The sequence below is a fragment of the Heloderma suspectum genome, chromosome 2, assembly GCF_057233095.1.
Source record: "Heloderma suspectum isolate Gila_16-S chromosome 2, 16-S_ref, whole genome shotgun sequence".
Classification (NCBI taxonomy): domain Eukaryota; kingdom Metazoa; phylum Chordata; class Lepidosauria; order Squamata; family Helodermatidae; genus Heloderma; species Heloderma suspectum.
Window position 1 is genome coordinate 292,881,215 of NC_139459.1, and position 20,927 is coordinate 292,902,141.

At 42.4% G+C, this 20,927-nt stretch overlaps 1 protein-coding gene across 2 annotated transcripts; it reads right to left on the bottom strand.

Moving 5' to 3' along the window:
* Positions 1–1,163: 1,163 nt before the first annotated feature.
* On the bottom strand, positions 1,164–17,273 carry RAB43 (RAB43, member RAS oncogene family). 2 transcript variants are annotated; one of them, XM_084839927.1, is made up of 4 exons: positions 16,779–17,261; positions 8,971–9,154; positions 7,556–7,735; positions 1,164–1,376 (listed from the first exon to the last, which is right to left on the bottom strand). In XM_084839927.1, exons 1-4 carry the CDS (start codon positions 17,202–17,204, stop codon positions 1,336–1,338), a joined length of 831 nt encoding a protein of 276 aa, XP_084696053.1. In that variant the 5' UTR covers positions 17,205–17,261; the 3' UTR covers positions 1,164–1,335. The 2 variants fall into 2 exon arrangements, with proteins under 2 accessions (XP_084696053.1, XP_084696054.1); XM_084839928.1 differs by lacking the exon at positions 1,164–1,376 and having other exon boundaries at positions 5,438–7,735; positions 16,779–17,273.
* Between the last annotated feature and the right edge of the window lie 3,654 nt (positions 17,274–20,927).

Here is a 20,927-nt window from a genome sequence, read left to right on the forward strand (position 1 = left end):
TTTCTCCCCACTAAATATGTGAGCCAGGCCTTCTTTTCAGCTAGAGGAAGCTACATGTCTCTGGGACACGAGGATTTTTTAAAAAAATCATCTGATACCAACAAGCGAGGCACTATTACAGAGCAGGAAATGCCACTGACAACACAGAGCACATGAGGAACCTCCAAAGACTTTAGTGGTATTTACCACTAAAGATTTCCCTAAAAATAACTTCCCCTCTATCAGATCCAACCTGCGTCAACACCACCGCACTCAAAGACATGCATCCCCCCCCCCCCCCCGGAATGCCCAAATCTATAGTCTTTTCCCACTTCTTTTACAGGTTCTAACATCAGGCTATAATCTTTGTCAATTAAAAGCAATGGGGTGATAATACAGACACACACGTGAGTCATGGGAAGAACCACTGCACTTACTAGACAAACTGACATCAATGTGCATCTGTATCTTTTCCCCATGCAAAAGACAGACAAAAAATTAAACAGGAAGCCCACATCTATTCACTTCTGCCTTTCATTTTCAAGATGCAGCCTCTTCTCATGAAAAATATTTTTTTGTGTGTGTTTAAGACATCCAATGGGATTTTTTTGTCCTGTACTTTTAAAGTGAAGCCTTCTAAGGTTTCTCCAAATTTTTAAGAAAACCATTATTCATGCCCCCACTTAGGTTCTTGTTTATTTTCAGTCACATAACTCTGACTGCATTAAAGAAATACCTGTGCTCTACATTCCTGATCTATGGATAGTGGTATGCACCCAGGCAGGAGACAGCAGATGGAGAAGTGTGTCTCATCTGCACTGCAGTGAAGTTTTAGAACTGATCTGCCTACATGGTTCCTGATTCAGCAATACAAAAAATCTGTGTATGGAAGCCTGGTCCTCCATGCATATCTGTCTTGTGGAATTTGGGGGTGGGGGTGTCCTCATATGAGGGCACACTGCTTATTAACTGGGCACAAGGAATCTAAAAGTTCGGGAACTTAAGAGAAATAGGCAATCCTCAAAAGCTTGAGAATCTCTCAAGCTTTACAATTCAATGGGGGGGCTGGCTGTGGGGAATCTTCCCTACAGTTTGCTTACCTCAGTACAATTAACTGAAAATTGAATGTTACAGAATTATTAGTATCACACTAAGAGGACTTTGACTAATACCAATAATATTAAGAGCATGCATGTGAATCACTCATGCAATTTATTTTCTCAAAATACAATCAAAGCAGCTAAGATGTAACTACATACGCATTTTATGGAACCATAATATCAAACAATTCCAGATTGTCTCAGTATTTACCATACCCTGTAAATTTCCTTCCTAGCCATACAGGTTCGTAGGGATTCAGGACTGTAGCACAGTGAGGCAAAGACTGACAACCTGATCTGAAACAGATATAAAAGAAGTCCCATGATTTCAATGGAAATTACTTCCTGGTGCACAAGGTTGGGACTGAGGGAAAAGGTATCATCCACTAAACCACACCCATATTTGGCATAATTTCCTTACTTTACTTCATGCCTCAAGTTCCAGTTTTTCCAGCTCTGCCCATCTGAGCAATTAAAAAAACTTCACCCACCAAATTCTTCCTTCTGATGCCATCATCTGCCTGCTTATTTTGAAAGATAGGAAAGAAGGCCCAGCACAGTGCCATCACCACAGCAGGGCCAGAGAAACCTGGGTGGAGCAGTGAGAAGGAACGGAAAGCACACACAGATGTGAGAGAGGCAGGAGATGTTTTCTTCTACTGTTGCTGCCTTGCTGATCAGTTTTTAAAAGGAAGGAAAGAGAATTCAAAGAAACTGGTGCCTGATCTGGCATTATTCACAATATTGATCTTTAGGAAAAATGAAATTCATTTAGACATTTTTAAAGGGCTTTGCACATTAGAAAAAGTGAGTGGGTGAGAAAGGAGGCAGGGCCAGCTGTCCCCATCCTATGGGAAATGTGCAAGTACTACTCTCAACATTACACAGGAGTGCAAAGAGAGATGTGTGAAGTCTTTCTTTGCACTTCTGTGTAATGTACAAATTCTTTCTTAGATTGCATAATTGGGTGCGCACGCATGTGTGTGACAGTTGATTTTTGCTTACACGTACATCCAATCTAGTATTGTGCCAGTATCACCAACATAGCTAGGTGCGCATGTCTACAGGCTTCCAACATTACCCAAATTCCGATGTTTTGCAAAACACAAAGGAAAGGCACTGTACTAAATACACATCTTAGATTAACAAATATTTGCATAGTTTATGCATTAAGAAGACTTTGTCAACAGGTTAATAAGGCGACTATCTAAAATGAACACCCCAAAAGCTGTGTGTGCGCTATCTGCAACAGTAATAGTCATGTGGACAATTACTCTCCACATACAGAAGGGGGAATTCAACAGTACTCATTATTTGTATTTTCCTTGCTGTACAGCAAAGACTAGATCTCATCCTATAAACCATTAAGGAAATAGTTATTTTACATTTTCTACAATATATAGTCTATAGTGAAAATTTTCAAATGCAAATCATTACTACAAGTAACATTATTTTAAGGATGAATGTTACCCACTAGAAATAGAACACTTTCCAAAACTCTGAGCAATCCTTCAAAGAGTCTAGGTAGTGTTCAACTACTCAGAAAATTTTCTAACATTTCTGCCATAATCTCTGGTCACATGTTATGAAATCACTCATTTAATGTGCTCACTGCACACTTGTACTACAAGATTATTTTGGACACAAATAAAACTTGATCTTACAGAAAAATTTATGCTTTATTTTTAAAAACTCTGCTACAAAATGTACCAAATTTTAAATGGTAAAATACATGCATGGTGCCATCAATTATGAACAGTACTTTTGTGCTTAAGTAGCTATGTTTCCCTGCAATAAACAGTGTTTCCTGTGTAGAAAATATGCCACATAATTTGCTTTCTGTGTAAGACATGTGGCACATTTGAAGTGTTCATAAGATGATCACATGTTTTCAGGACAAGTGATCATCTAAATAGTATCAGCATCAGACTCTGGTTATGTGCTTCTGCTGATACACCGGAAATCTACCTATGGGCTTGGCTTTTGTACTAGATTGAGTTGGGCAAACCAGCCCCCCTCATTTCTGTGTGTGTGTGTGTGTGTGTGTGTGTCTTTGGCAGGCAAATGTGTTGTATCTTGATCTAGGGATGTTAATAAAGACAACTTTATCAAATTAACTTCAGTCTTACAACAATGCTTAAGAAAAGCTAGATTTAGGCCAAGTGATTCACAATATATCTTTACAGTGTCTGACTAGACTAGACGAACTCCACAGATCATCTGCGTTGTGGCTGAGGGCCCACTCGCGTGAGCTGACTAGTGATCTGGCCATGCGGTAAAGCAATCAGGTGACTGCTCTACTACCACTCAGTCAACAAGTAATCTACTACACTCCAACACGCAAGGGTTGTGCAAATCAGCCCTGAGTCTTGAGAGAAAGAAAAGGAATTGTGGTCAGAAATATGATTTCTTTGCGGCAAATGAATTCATGCTTCCTCATGTTTAAGATGAATCACTTTTTAATATTTTACTGGCAATTTCCTTTGAGAGATGAACGCTCTGTCTGATGAAAACATTTTCTACACAGTACTCTTGTGGGAAATATCTATCCGTTCTACTAAAAAGACTGAAGAAAAACAAAGTGCTTAAGTGTTTTCCAGTGACAAGAGGGTCCCTAAACATTTTCTTGCCAAGTTCCCCTTTTAGAAGTTCATTGTCAAACCAAGCCTCTAGGGCTGCCAGCCCAGAACTCAATTTTGCAGCCACCTTCCACAGCAAGATCCTCAGGGCTATAAGCACTGCATGCCACACGAGCATCACACGACTGCACATTTTTCTCTGCACACTGGATGTATACCCCCTCTCTTCCACCTAATCACAGGACAAGCAGCCCCTGCTACCTTCATCATTCCACATTGCCACTAACATCACCATCACCAAGTAAGGCGTCAGGTTTAAGTCCAGCTCTTAGCAGCAGTCTTGCAAGCAAGGGCTCACCTGTACCAGTGAGTGGTACACCTGCTTAGGCACACCTTCTGCTGGGGACATTCAACAGCAACCTCATTACCACTCTTTCCCACTAAAATACATGCAAGCACAGGCAGGTCCATGGATGGCTTTGGCAGCAGTCATTTTCTTGCACTATTCTGTTAACAGCTCACGTCTTTAACAAGGCAACCATTTCAAAGGATGTCAGAAGGCTCAATATAGATAAAACAAAATAGTTTTGCATCACTCTCCAAAGCCGTGCCTCAAATTTACCTACATTAGCAAGTAACGATTGTAACAAAAGCCAGTCTCTTTAAAATGTTTGGTGGGCTGCCGTACAATCTTATCTATAGGAATGGCCTGGAGAAAGTTTTAAACTTGTACCAAAATCAGTGCTATTCGGCAAGAACCATAAGGGCTCATCGGAACCATAATGTGGATAAAGCTCCATTCCCAGGCTACATCCCAATATAAAATGCTAAAGACTGCTAACAGGTTAATTCTGATATAACATTTGGTGCCACCAAAATAGCTTTTTGAATGGAGTTTGTGACTACAGTTTTGTGAGCAAAACCAAAAGGATCCTGCTCATATGAAACCTGGAAATCTTATATAGATAATGCCATCTAATGTAAGCCCTCCACATGTGCGCATTTTCTAGTAAAAGATCCCAGGAACACCATCATGTCAGATCAGCCCAAAGTAACCCTAAATACATAATGACACTGGTTCCTCAAACAATTAGCCTTAGGACCCGCTGTCCCACTGAAATGAACGGAACCTAGCTCTGATGTAAAAACTCCTGCACAGGTACATCCATCCAGGACATGGTCTAGAGCTGATGGGTTTAATCGACCAAGTACGGTTGCTATGTAGCTTCCATTCATTTTAACGGGGAGCTTGCGGAAATAAAAGGAAATTATGCAACAGCAGCACCTAGAGGATTGCACTCACAGCGCAAAACATTTCTGTTTAATACCTATGTTCAATTAAAGTAACCACTGGAGTTTTCTATAACTCCAAATGCAGTGATTAGTTACTGCTGGGCAATAAGTGCTTTTAAAGTCTAGAAGCAGCAGACCTAAAGAATCTTGGTAAAAGCACTATTCGGGAGCAAACCCTCGCTGTCACACCTCACACAATTTCTGTATAAAATTGTGAAAACTACCCCTAACTGAAGTTAAGGCTTACTTTTTACATCTATAAATGCTTGAAATTAAAGCCACTATTGTGATATTACAAGCAAAAACTCAACAAGCAGGACCCAGCCTGTGTTTATCTTTGAGGGGAGAAAGCAGGATAAGTTATTAAACTAAATTAATTATACAGTCAGCTGCTTGATATTGCAAAAATCAGAACAGATAAAAATGTCCTATATTTTCTACAGAAAGGTGATTCTCTGATTAATACTATTTTTTATTTATTTATTTATATAAATAAAAGGTTGCTGACATCAGCCTTATCCTGATCTTCTTCCATGCCAAGAGATATCATCATAAATTGATGTTTCCAATAACAACACACTAAATTATATACCTTTTAAACCGGCATTTTCCTAACATGACCAGTTGCAGGGACCTGTTTTTAAGAGACTTGGCCCTCTGTTCTGAAACGGTGCCCTTTTATAGTAGTACCAGTTAAACACTGAAAAGTTTGTTTTCAGAAACTTGCACTCTATTCACTATTCATATCCCAGTTTTAAGGTGCTCAAAAAAGGAAACGGATTGTTGCCAACATCTGCACATCTAAGCTGCAGACATAAAATTTAGCCTGACATAAATGTATAAGCAGGATAAGTTAAATCTATTGATCAGAAATTGTCAAGCAGTTTCTGATTAATACATTGCATGACTTTCTGTCAAAAGTAAAGATTTTCCTGCAGAAGGAGGAGCTACAATTTAAAGAATATGATGTGGCATATAATTCGGGGGAGTGGGGGGAGAGAGAAGCAGGAGGAACATGCTCAATGGTATAAAAAGACTTATCTTACAAAATCAGAAAATGTGCCCCATATTGAGAACTCTTGAGCATAGGAAAGCAACTTTCCTTCTGGCATAGGAAAGCAACTGCTACATGATTTATTAGGGAATCCATGTCATGAGTGGTAATTCCAGGAAAATTCACAGTAATAGCTTACACCCAACTGTAGTTTCCACACCCTTGTCAACAAGCAACATCTTAACAACATTGGCCTAGAAAAATCTCATGAGGAGCTGTTTCTGTGATGTCTGAAATACCTGCAGATCCAGGTTTCACAGAGTCCTCTGTCAATTTATAATTTCCTCCTCTAATCTAAAAGTTAAATAGGAAGAAGCTCTAGCTGGGATAACATCCCATGCAAAAAATACTCCAACAGCAAAATTAATGATCAGCTGGAACTAACTTTCAGTGAAACTGGTGATTAGAAAAGCAGATGGTGAAGGGGAAAAAAGATACTCAAAAGACCTCTTTCTTTCCAAGGGTGCTGAATGTGAATTTTGAAATGAAATTAAGAAAGCTGAGGATTAAAGTCCACAATATTAACTTTGAGGAAGATACTATTAAAACTGTACAAAATGAATGATTAATAAACCTATCTTAACAATACAGTCTTAAGCCTATTTATTTGAAAGTAAGCCTGACGAATTTTCAAAGGCATTTACTTCCAAAAATGTTCCATTGAAATCAGTGGGACTTACATCCAATGAAATGTGTTTACGATCAAGTATTCTGAGGTGGATACCAAGAAAATAAATTACTGACCCATGTGTTAATACAGGCATTCAGTACCACTCATGCTGGCTTCTCTATCTGACTGGAAAACTTGAGAGAAAAACTTCTGTCCAGCTAGGCTTGCACCAGCAGTATTAAGCAACCTCCCTCCCCATATGTGGCATTTTAATGTCTAGGAAAACTTAAATTCTATGGAGGTTCCTCATTTTGGACAAGTGTCAGCTGCTTTGTCCTCTATGAAAAAAACATTCAATTATTTCATACTTGAAACACTTGTGCAGAGAAACTGTGTGACCCTCTGTGGTTTCTGCTTCTTGGTGGAATGTTGGAAATTTAAAGAGGCAGTGTTAAGACCCGCTGACCTAAAAGCAGAAGCATTACCTTCACTGACAAGTGCCCATTTAGAGGGCATTAGAATGCAGCAATTGCTTGTTCAAGTTCATGTGAGGAGTTCCCAGTGGCTTCCCTCTGTGCAACTTACTTTCAAGTGACACTAGTTTCTCTTAAAAGAATCAGTTGGAAAGAATAACTGCCATGCATTTTTAGATCCACATAACAAAGTCCCTTCATTTAAAAACATTCTGCAAATGTTAATGTCTAACCTATGACAACAATGGGCTTGCAGGAAGTGGATACTGGTCTGTTTGTGTGTGTGTGCCTGTGTGTACATGGGGGTGGGGGAAGAGGGAGAGAGAGAGAAAGAGAGAGAGAAAGGAGAGTACCCTCTAAATTCCAGTAACAATTAGAGATATTTCATAAAATGTATCAGCAGCCACATCCCCATCCTTCTACTACATCCTTGCTGTCAAGTTTGATGCTGTCTGTGTTTTGCTCACTGAACATGGGGCCTCCATGCCTCATCATGAGCTCCGTTGCCATCTTTACAAAAGCCTCCTCCACGTTGCTGGAGTCTTTCGCAGAAGTCTCTATGGCACAGATGATATCATAGTGTTCAGCCAAACTCTGAGCCTCCTCCAGCTGAACCTCCCGAAGGTCACTTAGGTCAGACTTGTTTCCTGGCAGGAGAAAGTGGAATTGTTTACAGATTAATTTTTTTAATGGAACTCCTGAAGTCAGGGAAAGTGTTCAGTCAGGGGAATATAGGAAAAAAAGAGAGACAACAGCAGAGGAATTGTGCTTGGAGAGCAGCAAGACCCTAAAGTTGAAGCAAATAACCAGGTTGGAGGTGAGATGCCACTGCTATCTTGGAGATGAGACAGAGCAGGTGAAAGTGGAAGCTGACAGAACGTCTGTGGAGGAAGGGTGAAGAAATCTGAGCCACTAAAAATTATAACATTTGCACTCTGGATTCGGGATGTCTAACCTTAATCTGACCCTGATGTTGACATAACGCAAAAAAAAAATAACAGTTATTATTTTTATCCCTTCATCTCTGAAACTAACATCAGAATGAATGTCTATAGCACAATCCTTCACTTGCTGACAACCTGTGTATTAATAAACTGAACAGAAGACAGACATGCATCCTAACAACGGCTGGATCCAGGGTCTGCCTTCTGCAAGAGGAAGGGACCTTCTGCTCATGCAAGGTCCCACTGCCTGATTTTGGGGGATTCTCTCCTTCCCCAAACAACACAACTCACCCCATTCAGCAGGGTCTCCTGAGTCTGTGTAGCATTTTCAGGGGACTGGAGGGGGTGCCCTGGGAAGGAGGGGGCAGTGAAATCCATTTCTGCCAGCACAGTTGATCCAGCTTAAATCTGGATCCAACCCAAAGTAAACAGTTCAAATTTATTTAGCCTATTTTACATTGGGCTATATACTAGGCCAAAGGCCAGTACCACACCATTATGAATACATCTGATTTCAGAAGGTGTCTATGCCATTCAAAGGCTTAAGAGCATCTGTTGGAGCTTTACAGTACAGTATAAACTTTGAGAGAAATGAAGGCACAATATGACTTGACTCATACAACCCCAAGATAGTTGAAAGTGTTTTTTTAATAAATAATTTTGAATAAAAATATGGAAGGCCACAGAATCCCAAGTCAGCTTCTTTTGAAAATAAATAAAAATGCACAAGGCAGCAATGTGAATTGTAGCAGAGACTGAAAGCCAAAGTTTCCCAATTTCTCCCAGTGACCAAACAGTAACTGAATCCACTATGAAATGAGGGTAAAACATCTCTCCAACCCCGAGATATCCTGGCTGCTATTGGCTTGTTATGCATAGGCATACTGCTTTGTATTTCTAACTTGTCCGAAAATATAGCAGTAATTTTCCACACTCACCAATTAGCAATTGTACTATGTTGGAGCCCGCATACTTCCTCACATCCTCGATCCAGCGAGGAATAGACTGGAAAGAGCCTCTCTTGCTGATGTCATAGGCTAGGATAGCTCCATTGGCGCTTCGATAATAACTCTGAGTGATGGTCCGAAACCTTTCCTGGCCAGCTGTATCCCAGATCTGCAACTAAAGAGAATAAAAAAGAAGCCAGGTTATCACCTCTTCAATCACAAAGTATTGATCATACTTCTCAGGTAGTATTTTGTTCTTGCTGATGGAAGACGTAACATAGAAGTATGAATTCAAAGTGAATCTAGCAGCGCAGAAATTAGTTAAACGGAACTAAAACGTTTGAACACACATGTACACCATTGTCGAATTTAATATTCCCTTTAAAAATGTTACAACATATGAGGAAGATTGGGTACCCATGGTACATGAGCACCCATCTCTGCAGATCTGAAATCTCATTTCAAGGTTAACAATGTTTTCAAACTCCAGGATACCTAGACTGTCATTCTACTCTAACAGCTCCAGCGCTCACACAGGGAATTATGATGCATGTCTAGAAAATCTGCAGTCTAGAAATGAGGCTTCTATGGCAGGAACCATAGACCCTGTTCGTAGAGTGTTTTTTCCTTTTTTCCCCTGGAGGTCTGGGGGGCCACCAGATAGGGCTTGGGGGGGTGCACGCACATGCCTGTTGCACACATATGTCCACTGCTTCCACAGAACACTTTTAGACACTAACAAGAATGGGCAGGCTCATCTTCAGACAACTGTGTGCATAGACTGGAATCCTCTGGAGCTTTTGATCACCGACTATAACAGCGATTCAAAGAACCATATGAGGAGTCTCCATGTGTGCACTGGGTCTATCTGAGGCCCTTCCTTCCGGCAGCTCCAACCATCTGGCAAATTTTGGGAGTGTCCTCCAATACCACACAAAGATGTAACCTGGAAAAAACAACAAGGAAGCCTTAACACATGACTGGTAGTGCCTTCACATGCTGAAAAGCCTTTCTGGATTCCACCTTGTGTGTTCATCACCCCTTATAAAGCAGTCAGGCAAAACTGAAGAAAAAATTCTTCAGTTTGTCTTCTAGACTTCTTCCACGAATACTAACAGCTATTGCCAACATGCGTGCATTTGCACTTCAGTAATAGGAAGCAAGTTTCACTGATTTAAACAGAATTTACTTCCAGCACAAACTGGAATTTACTTCCATTACTAACCAGCACAATGGTTTTGTTAAACAATTTTATTCCTTTTAGCTACATCAATGGCTATGCAAAAGCTATTGTGATCTGGTGTGTTGTCTAGAACATGGTGGTGGCAAGTCTCTGGTTACTGCTTGTGACATCACCAATGAGCAAGCAACACAAAACCCTCTCCCCCATGCCCAAACCTATCCTAATCCAGCACTCAGCCTGCAGAGACTAGCACAGGAACCAAAACTGATCAGACTCCAGAAGAAGAGTGGAGAAACAACCAAACCTATCTCACAGGGCTGCTGTGAGGATAAAATGGAGAGGAGGAGGAGGATCATATACACCAGGGGTCCCCAACCCCCGGTCCACAGACCGGTCCTGGTCCGTAGCCTGTTAGCAGCTGGGCTGCAGGGGTGTGCGAAACCCCCTCACCTTGGGTCTGCGGGGCGGGGGAGGCGATCCTCGCTGGCCCCGGCTGGCTCCATTCCGTGGCAAGTCCGTGGAGCTGCCAGCTGGCTCCGGTTGCTGGCGGACTTCCGGTTGCTGGGACGCCATTTGCATCCCTGTTCTTCAAGTAATAGGCTACGTAAATCTTTACGTAGCCAATTACTACAAAGAATAGGGATGCAAATGGCGTCCGCATAGTGGACGCCATTTGCGGCTGGAAGTTCATCAGCGAAACCTGCCCCTCCGGTCCATGGAAAAATTGTCTTCCATGAGACCGGTCCCTGGCGCCAAAAAGGTTGGGGACCACTGATGTACACTGCCTTGGGTTCCTTGGAACAAAAGGCAGGGTATAAATTTAACAAACAAATAAAATGAATGAATCCCTTATCAGTTATTTCATGCACAAACCTAGCGTGGAGACATTTGCTGGATGGCTCAACAGAGCTAACCGAGCTTGACAAGTTGAGAGTGCAAAATAGCTCACTGAGGGAGGGGGATTCAGTGGGAATGGCCTGATCCTGAGTGGTAAAGCATGGGGGAAGAGTTAAATTCCCTTCCCTGATACAGCATGGGAGGAGAGCGCAAGCTGCTCAGCCATCCCCTAACCTAAGTAGTACAGTGTGGATGATGGCTTTTATCCCTTTTCACTGTGCTGTCTAGATAATTATTTTTCCTTTGTTAAATGGGGATGGGAGGGAGGAAATGTGATCCCTTTGAGACCAATTTCTTCACCTCCTCGTTCTTTTCTTCTCTTTCACTGTCATCACTGAGAGGGCTCTTATTCCAAGGATTTTAAGCGAATAGTTGAATTACTAGGAAGGCTGTCACGAAATTTTAAACTCACTTCTCTTAAAGCGATAAGCAAAGCAAAGCAAACATAAAAAGATGGCATTATTTTAATGTAATGTTAGATATCTATTTTTAAATAAAAATGAATCCAAAGACTTTTCCCTTACTAATTCTTGTTAAAACAAAACCAAAGATTGAACCTGACCTGAACTTTTGTGTGTGTGTTGAAGTGTATGAATCAGCTATTGATAGTGTATGAATCAGTGTATGAATCAGCCAAAGACTTCCTAAATACTGGAGCTATAGATTGCTGAATATTTTCAAAATTCAAATCATTTAACTGTTTCTAGCCATCCATTCCTATGGCACAGCCCTTTGCTCATTTGGTCTCTTAAAACATTCTACATATCTGGGTACATTTAATACAGTTCCCTAAAATGCTGGAACATGTCTGAATTAGTATTTCAAAAAACGTGAAAATGAGAACCTCAAAAGTTCCTCTTTTCCCAGGCCAACTCTGTCCTACAAAAATACCTCACAGCAGTGTGCTTTGAAGATCTTGGATCCAGTTCTACATCACATACATATTCACCATAACTTGTGAATGGGTCATTCAAGTAACATCATTCCATGATCTGAAGTTAAACTTTTAGAGAACTTGGGGACTTATGAAAAATAATGTTTAAATAGTTACTGCGTTCTGCAACAGTTATTTAGTAAGTTGTGAATACTTTTCACACTTGCCCTACGTACTAAAGATTACCTTTATCCTATTGGTTTCTTTGGTGGATTAACATCAGGAATCAACATTCAGACTAGTTATGAACCTGAAGCCGTACAGGTGTCGCCGTGTGTGCGCATCTGTGTGTGTTCAGAGAGCCTTCAAAGCCTCAACTAACACACCAACAAGACATGGCCTTCTGCAATTAAGAACACTCTCCTTATTTACCTCTTAAAATGAATTCCTTAAGGTTTTACTAAGCAAAATGAAACTACAGTGTCCATGTAATCTAGAAGAATGCAATGTTTATCTCAGAGCACAAATTCAAGCTTATGTATTCAGAAGTCAAAAGACTCATAAAATCATTATACCCTGCCCAGGAGCAAAGCCTGGAATGCTTTCGAAATGACAAAGCTATTGCCTGTTTGGCAATGGCTTTGTGATAGGAGGCAAGGAACCACACAGATAACACCTTTGCCACATTTTATCCGCCTGTAACATGGTCAAAACTTTGGGAAATGTTTCAGCTAAGTCCAAGTTACTGAATGCTACCAAGAAAGTCTGCAACTGCATTTGAATTTCCCAATCCACTCAAATTCTAGACTATCCAGAACTAATCTGAAAAACTGAAATGCTGAGTACCATCTACTAGTGGGATCTAAAAGCAGACAATGTACTTATAATTTCTTCTACAGTAATATGTCTAACTGCCAATCACAGGAAATGTATTTTTATTTTCTGCCACGTCTTCTTTAGCTTTTGAGCTGGAGCTGCATAGCAGAAACACCTGGTACTAGGTGGAGTCCCCAGGAAGGAAAGTATTTATAATTTGTGTGTGTCTGTCCAACATTAAATTCAGCCAAACTCCATTTTCCGAGGTAAAACACCCCAATAACCTTCTCAAAGGAGAAAAAGGAAAGAGAAATTAAATATACAAAAGCATATTTAGCAAAAAAAAAAAATTAGAACGGCTGTCTTTAAATGTCACATTAAATGGAACCTTCTTCTAAGGAAAAAGCAAAACAAAAACCAATTCTCTGCTTTCTGTACTCTTAACATGATTCTTTCCTGCTTACTTCTGAGTATATATGAAGAGTCTTGTATTGCATATTTGTGAGCAGACATGCTGCTCATACTTCTGAGTAGACATGCTTCCTACCATGAACTGGCAACAATGGATTTCTTTAGCTCTTTCAGCCCCGTCCACTTTTATCTGTGGCCCTGCTGACTTTTGCCTTTGGGTCCACTTGTCCCTGGAATGTGCCCTCCCCAGATTCTCCAAAATGGGCTGAAAAGGTTTCACTGCCCCTGCACTGTAGCGTAGAAGATTATGCTAGCTGGTATGTTTATGTGTATTAATATGTGGTATGAGTGAATGCTGCTGTAGAAAAAGAATCTTTGAAGGCAGACAAATATGATTTTCAGGCCTGTTCCAGCTGTATGATTCTATGATTCTACGAATTTATTTATTTATTGCATTTATATCCCGCCTTTTTTCCTCTTGCAAGGAACCCAAGGTGGCTTACATTCTCCTCCTCCTCCTCTCCATTTTATCCTCACAACAACCCTGTGAGGTAGGTTGGGCTGAGAGTCTGTGACTGGCCCAAAGTCACCCAGTAAGCTTCCATGGCCGAGTGGGGACCAGAACCTGGATCTCCCGGCTCCCAGTCCAGCACTCTAGCCACTACACCATGCTGAACTATATTCCTGCAATGGTTATGCAGCAGCACAGAAAAATAAAAAATGTGAATTGGTCCAGTCTCTTGGTTAACTATCCTAGTGTCATCATTGCCCCTATTCTCTTGACTTAAGAAAAACAACAACAAAGAACCAGCAGAATAAGCCTATAGAATGGAATTCTCTCATTTATGTGACAGTATTAGCAAATGGGAATGTATCAGCTTTGTGTTGCAATGCTAATATATAGGGGTTGTGGCTGAAAGTGATTGAGTCATTTTGCTTTGAAAACAATGTTCGAGAAATGGCATTACAAAACACCATGATCCAAAGGGGCATGCATGCATATTCCACACAGGCACCCTGCTTTGGGGTTGTTGCCTTCTCAGAAGCTTCTTTTACAGAACCCACAAATGGCTTTTTGAAACTTCCCCAGATTAAAAAAAAACAGGTTGAAAAAAATGGTTTTGGAATCTGCAGAAATAACAATTCATTTAAATGGAAACCTAGAGAAAACGTCCTGCATTCCTGATGGCAGCTGTTTTCCCTTGAACTGCTCTCATGTTAAATCTATAAACTAGGTTTTGAACGGGGGGGGGGGGGGATTCAATCGGGATTCTGTGGGGGCATCATCCAAGCAGGAAACTACCCCTCCAAAAGATTTGGGCTGTACATTACATGATTTTCTACAAACAGCTGTTTTCCTTCATCACAAAAGGCCCAAGACAAGTAACAAGCCAAAAATACACAAATATATTTTTTTCAAATTAAAAAAAAGAACAACATACACACACAAATCAAAATCCACCCCAAACCATATTAAATAATAACTGAGACCCATAGCAGATGTTACCCCCCAAAATAGAGATACCTCCTATCCATTCCATTCTACAATCCAGCCCACATACAAAGCAATTTCAGCTGTAACCATTCTTTCTGGCTAGTTCAGAACCATCAACATCTGGACCAGCTACAATATACTTCAGGTAAAATTTATATTTATAAATATAAATTATATTTAAATACATATAATTGGGTATATTTTGAGTTATCACTATTACAATTTGAATACATTATCTTTTTCTTTGAATATGTGGCTAGAAAGCTGCGCAGCTCACTAATGTATCGTATCTGGGATTATAGAGAATTAAGGTGATTCTGCCCAGGAGTAACTTGAGTTCAAATCCTGTTATGGATATCCCCTGTGTAGTACAGTCATAGCAATAACTGTAAGGCATTGAGCACAGCATTTATTTTTGGGTGAACAGCATTGTTCCGCTACTTGTTTCCATTCCAAGGTGGGATCTGGAAAATCATTCTATTTACTTTCCCAGTACTAGGAACAGTTTTCTAAGCCACTTTGGAAAACTGTCAGCTGATAAAGGGGTTACACAAGTTTGTTGAAGTCCATTGTAAACCCATTCTTAAACTTGTTTAGCATTGCGCAAAGCACTTTTCCAAACCAGTTTTTAAAATCCTGTTACGATACTGAAGAAAAAGCTATGGCCGTTTCAAGAACACCAAACATGTTTTAGCCTCTCTCCCATTATTTATGTGCATGTGAAAATGATGATAATGCAGGACAGAAAGCATAGCAGCCATTTTAAAACCAAATGTGCATTTACATTCACATTACAGACAAGGGAGATGCAAAAAATGGTTTTAAGTGACATGTGCAAACACAGTTTCCCAGTCTGAAATGGAGAAATGATGGCATTTGCTGTGAAACTTAACATTACAATGTAAGGGGGATAAGTAGTCTGTAGATCTATATGTCTACAACACCTATGCATAAGTATTTATAGAGAAGAATGGACAGAAATCTTTAGAGGAATATTGTGTAAACTAGCGTTTCTAGTCCCTATGCATGCAGCATTAGCACACAGGCATGGCACACGCATGTCCCATGGCTCCCTAGCATGGTAATGTTGCACACATACTGGTCACAACCTAATTTACAGACTATGCCACCTGTGTGAAATTCAGTAGGGAGCATCAATGTGTAGAAGCAAAGAGATAAAATGGTTTGGAACCCTTGAGAGGAATGTGTTTATTGTAGCACAAGCTTTTGTAGTTAACAGCACCCACCAGATTCACAAAGTGGACTAAGAGAGAGAGAGAGAGAGAGAGAGAGAGAGAAAGTGCATAAATATTTATATATTACATACCCACAGGGGCTTAAAATCAAGCTAACCAGATGACAGCAGAACACTCCCTAATTACTAGAGAAGTCTGTATGATAGCCTGTAAATCTTACGGTCATCCTGACATTATGGTGATAATATGGAGGTTGGCATTTCTTAAGAATATATGCAACCTCCCTTTTGGAATCTCGTTTAAGTCGGCCTGAAATACTCCAACTGAGGTTACCATCCCTGGCACTCCCTCATGATCGACCCTAATCCCATAATTCATAGGCACTTTGCAGAAAGGCATACAATATTCCTTCATTCCTTCCAGCACTTCTACACAGGCTGTGCCACACCTGATGCCCTGCCCTTCCCTTCCTGGCTGGGGGCGGGGGCTAGAGCAACAACTCCTCGTTTGTTGTTTGTGTGCTTTAAATGTCCGGTAGACCATTCCAGGATAAAGGCTCAAGCGCAGAAATGCTATGCAGGTAAAAGAGTTCTCGTTTTGCAAGCACCGCCCCTTCCACGGACTCTGTGCTGGCAATGAACTCATCGCTCCTTGGCGGGGCCCGGAGGAGGACCTAGCGGAGCCGTCCGTGGATGTCTGATGCCATCCCGTCTCCGGGGAGGGAGGGAGGAAGGAAGGAGGGAGGGGGGGAGGGAGGCCACCTGCCGTGCCTCCCCCACCCCCCGACAGCTTGTTGTTCTTTCCACACACCTGTTACCGCCCCGGCTACTAGTGAAGAGGGACTACGAGGCTTCTCTCGCTCTCCCTGCAATGGGGGGGAGCGGCTGGCCAGCCCCCTCCCCCGGTTTCGCCCCCCCCGGCTCCCACCTTGACCCGCTTGCCCTGGATCTCCAGGCTCTTCATGGTGAAGTCCACGCCGATGGTGTTGCCCTGGCGCTCGGCGAAGGCCCCGGTCTTGAACCGCTGCACCAGGCACGTCTTGCCCACGTTGGCGTCGCCGATCAGCACCAGCTTGAAGAGGAAGTCGTAGCGCTCCTCCGGGTCCGGCCCGGGGGGCGCTGCTGGGGCGCCGGGCATGGCGGCGGCGGCGGCGGAGCGAGCGCTGCTCCCTCCTTCGGCCTCCCGTGCTCCACAGCGGCGGGGAGCTCCGCGGCGCCCGGCCCGGCCTAGCACTCCGCGCGGCGCCCCCTTCGGTGCCGTCTGGGCCGCGGCTGCGACCGCCTCAGCATCCTCCACGGCCCAGCCAGGCCGGGTGACTAGGCATGCGCAGAGGGAGCCCAAGTTCTTCCTCATGCGTTGGCCTGGCCAGGCCAGGCGGGGCGGCGAGAAGGGAAGCGTCGTCGCGCTCCTCGGCTGAGGAGCAGCGCGACGGAGGGGGCACGGGCGAGCGACGGCCCGCCTTCACACCTCGGGCTCAGGAGGGACAGTCAGGAGTGCGGCGGGGGGATTTTAGATCCCGGACGTCACGGTCTTATGCGCCCGCCGCGAAGCAGCATTTCTCCACTCTCCGATGGGACATTGTAAAAGCCGGAACGGCCCGGGCGGAATGGCCCCCTTATTTAAAAAACGAACGTGCCAGACACTACGGCATGACAGGATAATATTTTAGGGCAGAAACCCTCGAAACATTATGTTATCAACTCTTTAATGCCCAGAACACATCCAGAACGGAATGGCCCGGAACAGCCACTTCCAAAAGAGCCGATCAACCAAATTCACCAGTCACACAGCTACATGGGACTGAGGCAATAAGTCACAAAACTTCGACAGCAACCACGTTCAGGTAGGTACCTGTTAAGGGCAATAGTCTGCATTCTTGGGAAAAGGCCCAGAACGGCCACTTCCAAGTGAGCCAAATCAACCAAATTCACCAGTTACACGTAAGTACAGAGGAGGCATGCAATAAGCCACAACACCTCCACAGAAACCATGCTCAGATGCCCTTTCTGGGCAACAGTCTGTATTCTGGAAAATGGCCTGGAACAGCAGTTTCCAAGTGAGCCAAATCAACCTAATTTATCAGCCAGCAGAACTGCATGGGAGTGATAAAATAAACTACAGAATTGCCATAAAACCAGGTTCCAGCACCTGTTTCAGGCAACAAGTCTGTACTTTGTAAAATGGCCTGGGACAGAAACTTGCAAGTGAGACAAATCAGCCAAACTCACCAGTCACACGTGACTAGATGGGAGTGACACAATACGCTATAAACAAACACTACCACTCAATATTAGAATTAAAAGCCATCTTTAATTTATATTACAATACTATAATAGAATCAAACCCACCTCAAAAATTACCAGCGTGTGTCTAACTTTTAGCCCCACCAAGTTACATTTGGCATCATTGAATTAAATTTGTCTGTTAAACCAGCATAATCCATTTTCAATGATTAAAAAAAGCCTGCTGGTTTAAGACCAGAGTTAAAGCTATCTCATGTTTGCTCAAGATCCACAAATCCAGGAAATTGGAAGCTAAATCTGGTGCCTTAATGGGCGTGATCACTGATGATGTTGTACAATGCTTGCTTACAACTTAACCTTCATGCATCCACATTTCTCCTAGGTCTTTCAGGCTCAAATCCACAGAGGAGAATGGAGTGTCTGGGACCAGCAAAGATGTCCCATGTTGTCCTGGTCCTGTATAGCCTTATAAAGCATCTGAGTCTTGCTCTGTCACTAGAGAAATCCTGTAAGTTGAACCAGGCCTGTTTGTTAGTTACATCAGTAGCTGTCAGGATGGGTTACGCAATGAGAGGGAGAACTCTTCTAGCAGTAACATTAGATGCTTCAAAAAGCAATATAGGACCAGAGGGTGTTTCCATCAGCGATTTACAGCACCTTGCCCACCTCTGCCCCGGCCAACACCCCGAAGCAATCCAGAGCTTCATGTGGCGCTGGATTGCTTTGCCACACAGTGGAGTGTTATTGGAATAAGAAGGTAATTAATAGAAATACTATGGGCATCTCTACACAGCATAAAATCCTGCATTTAAAACAGGGATGTCTGCTTCCGTTTTAAATGCAGGATCACGAGGACTCACTCTTTCACCCGCTTCCTTTCCCCCCTCCCCTTTGCCCCTCCTTCTCCCCCTATCTGAGTCTTCCATTATCTTTCATCTCTCTCCTCTTCTTGCTGCTTTACCTCTTTTCACAGAGGGAACTCAAGCGGAACACAACAGGGTAATTTGATAGCTCATTGTCTGCGATCTGTTTAAAAATGGAACAAAGGGTATTCAGTACAGGAGATGCCTTGAATGATCACAGCACAGCCTCATGTAAAGAGCCTGCAAACCTCCATGAAGGAGGAATCTCAATGGCAGGATAAAAGCTCCATGTGAAGGAGCCACATCGTGATGGGGTACATGAAACAGCAAAAATAAAGGAAAATTCTAAGGAGGAAACAATAGTCTGCATAGATACGTTTTCTAAAGAAGTAATTGTGATTTAAACCAGCAGAATGTTCTCCCCAAAGGCTAGGGGGCTTTTATTGGTTTTTACTCTTACCTGACATTTCACTATAAAAGTTGGATATATGTGATGCATGTATTCTAATGTGGTGGTTCTCAGGCAATGCTATACTGCCTCCCCTTTCACCCAGATCCACCAGTCCTGGTTCTCCCATATGCTGTTCTCTGCCTTCTGGTTTCCCCAGTCCAGCCCCCAATAGGTTTCCTAGAGTTGGTGGTTAGGAAAGAGAGAGTTCCGAAATAAGGACTGCAAACTTCTTATCCTCAAAAGGCCTGCTGCCTCAAAGCAAGCTTTGTGTGGTCCTCAAAGTGATGGAACGGTATAAAAGCTGGAACAGAATAAAATGGGCGGTAATGAACCCTTTGGTTTTTTTTTAAAGTGCCAAAAACAATGTCATGTTTTACAGACACATGAGAACAAAATTTTAGGACTGAAACCCTTGCAATATTATATTATTATTAACTCCATAATACCCAGAACCCATCCGGTAGCAGGTGGCTACCAGGAAGAGGACCTTTTCTGCTGTGGTACCTTGGCTGTGGAATCAGCTTCCTAGAGAGGTTCGCCTGGCACCTATGTTGTACTTCTTTCAGCACCAAGTGAAGACCTTTATATTTTCACAGCATTTTAGCCTTTTAGCTCTGCTGTTTTAAATCTGTATTTTAAATCTCTGCATTGCTACTAGGTTTTATTCTGGTTGTACTTTTATATTGTAGATTTAGCAATCATATTTTATATTGTTTTATGCTGTACTTTGTGGTTTTAATTTTTGTGAAGTGCCCAGAGAGCTTTGACTATCAGGCAGTAAGAAAGTAAATAAATCAATAAATTATAAAAAATAAATCTTGAACAGAACACAGTGGCCCAGAATGGCAACTTCCAAGCAAGCAAAGCCAACCAAATTCACCAGTCACACATAACTACATGGATTGATATAATAAGCTACAAAATGCCCACAGAAACCACGTCTCAGTAGCAATTCTGGGCAATAGTCCTTATTCCACAAAATGGTATGACAAGAGGCTCCATCAGCTGGACTGGGGAGCATGGCAGGCCTGATTAGGTCCATGGGCTAGGGGTTCTGCTGGTTTATAACTTCCTGTATTTGGACTTGGTCAAGGTCTCCTAAATCTGCCGTGACTCACAGAGCATTCCTTTACTGAAGTAAGTCCCATTGTGTTCAGTGGTGCTTACTCCCAGCAGGTAAGTGTCCATAGCATTGCAGTTGTCCTCTCAAAGGCAATTGCTTCAGCAAAGCATCAAGAGAGCATAGAATCATAGAATCATAAAATAGTAGGGTTGGAAGGGGACTACAAGGCCATCGAGTCCAACCCCCTGCTCAATGCAGGAATCCAAGTCAGAGCATCACTGACAGATGGCTGTCCAGCTTCATGTTGAATGCCTCCAGTGTGGGAGAGCCCACCACCTCCCTAGGTAAGCTGTGCTCACACAACTGATGGAATCATCAGTCCCCAGAAGGAAACAGTCCCTTAGAAGGGATCTCTGAGGAAACCAGAGGGTGGAAAATTTGCTAATGTCTGCTACA

Bases quoted from the DNA above. Each gene is read 5' to 3' on its own strand.
- RAB43 (XM_084839928.1), bottom strand. From the start codon at position 17,204: ATGAGGAAGAACTTGGGCTCCCTCTGCGCATGCCTAGTCACCCGGCCT. The intron at 9,155-16,778 runs GTGGGAGCCGGG...TATTCTCTTTAG, and splicing joins TCCAGGGCAAGCGGGTCAAG to TTGCAGATCTGGGATACAGC. The intron at 7,736-8,970 runs GTGAGTGTGGAA...TTCTCCTGCCAG, and splicing joins CATAGTACAATTGCTAATTG to GAAACAAGTCTGACCTAAGT.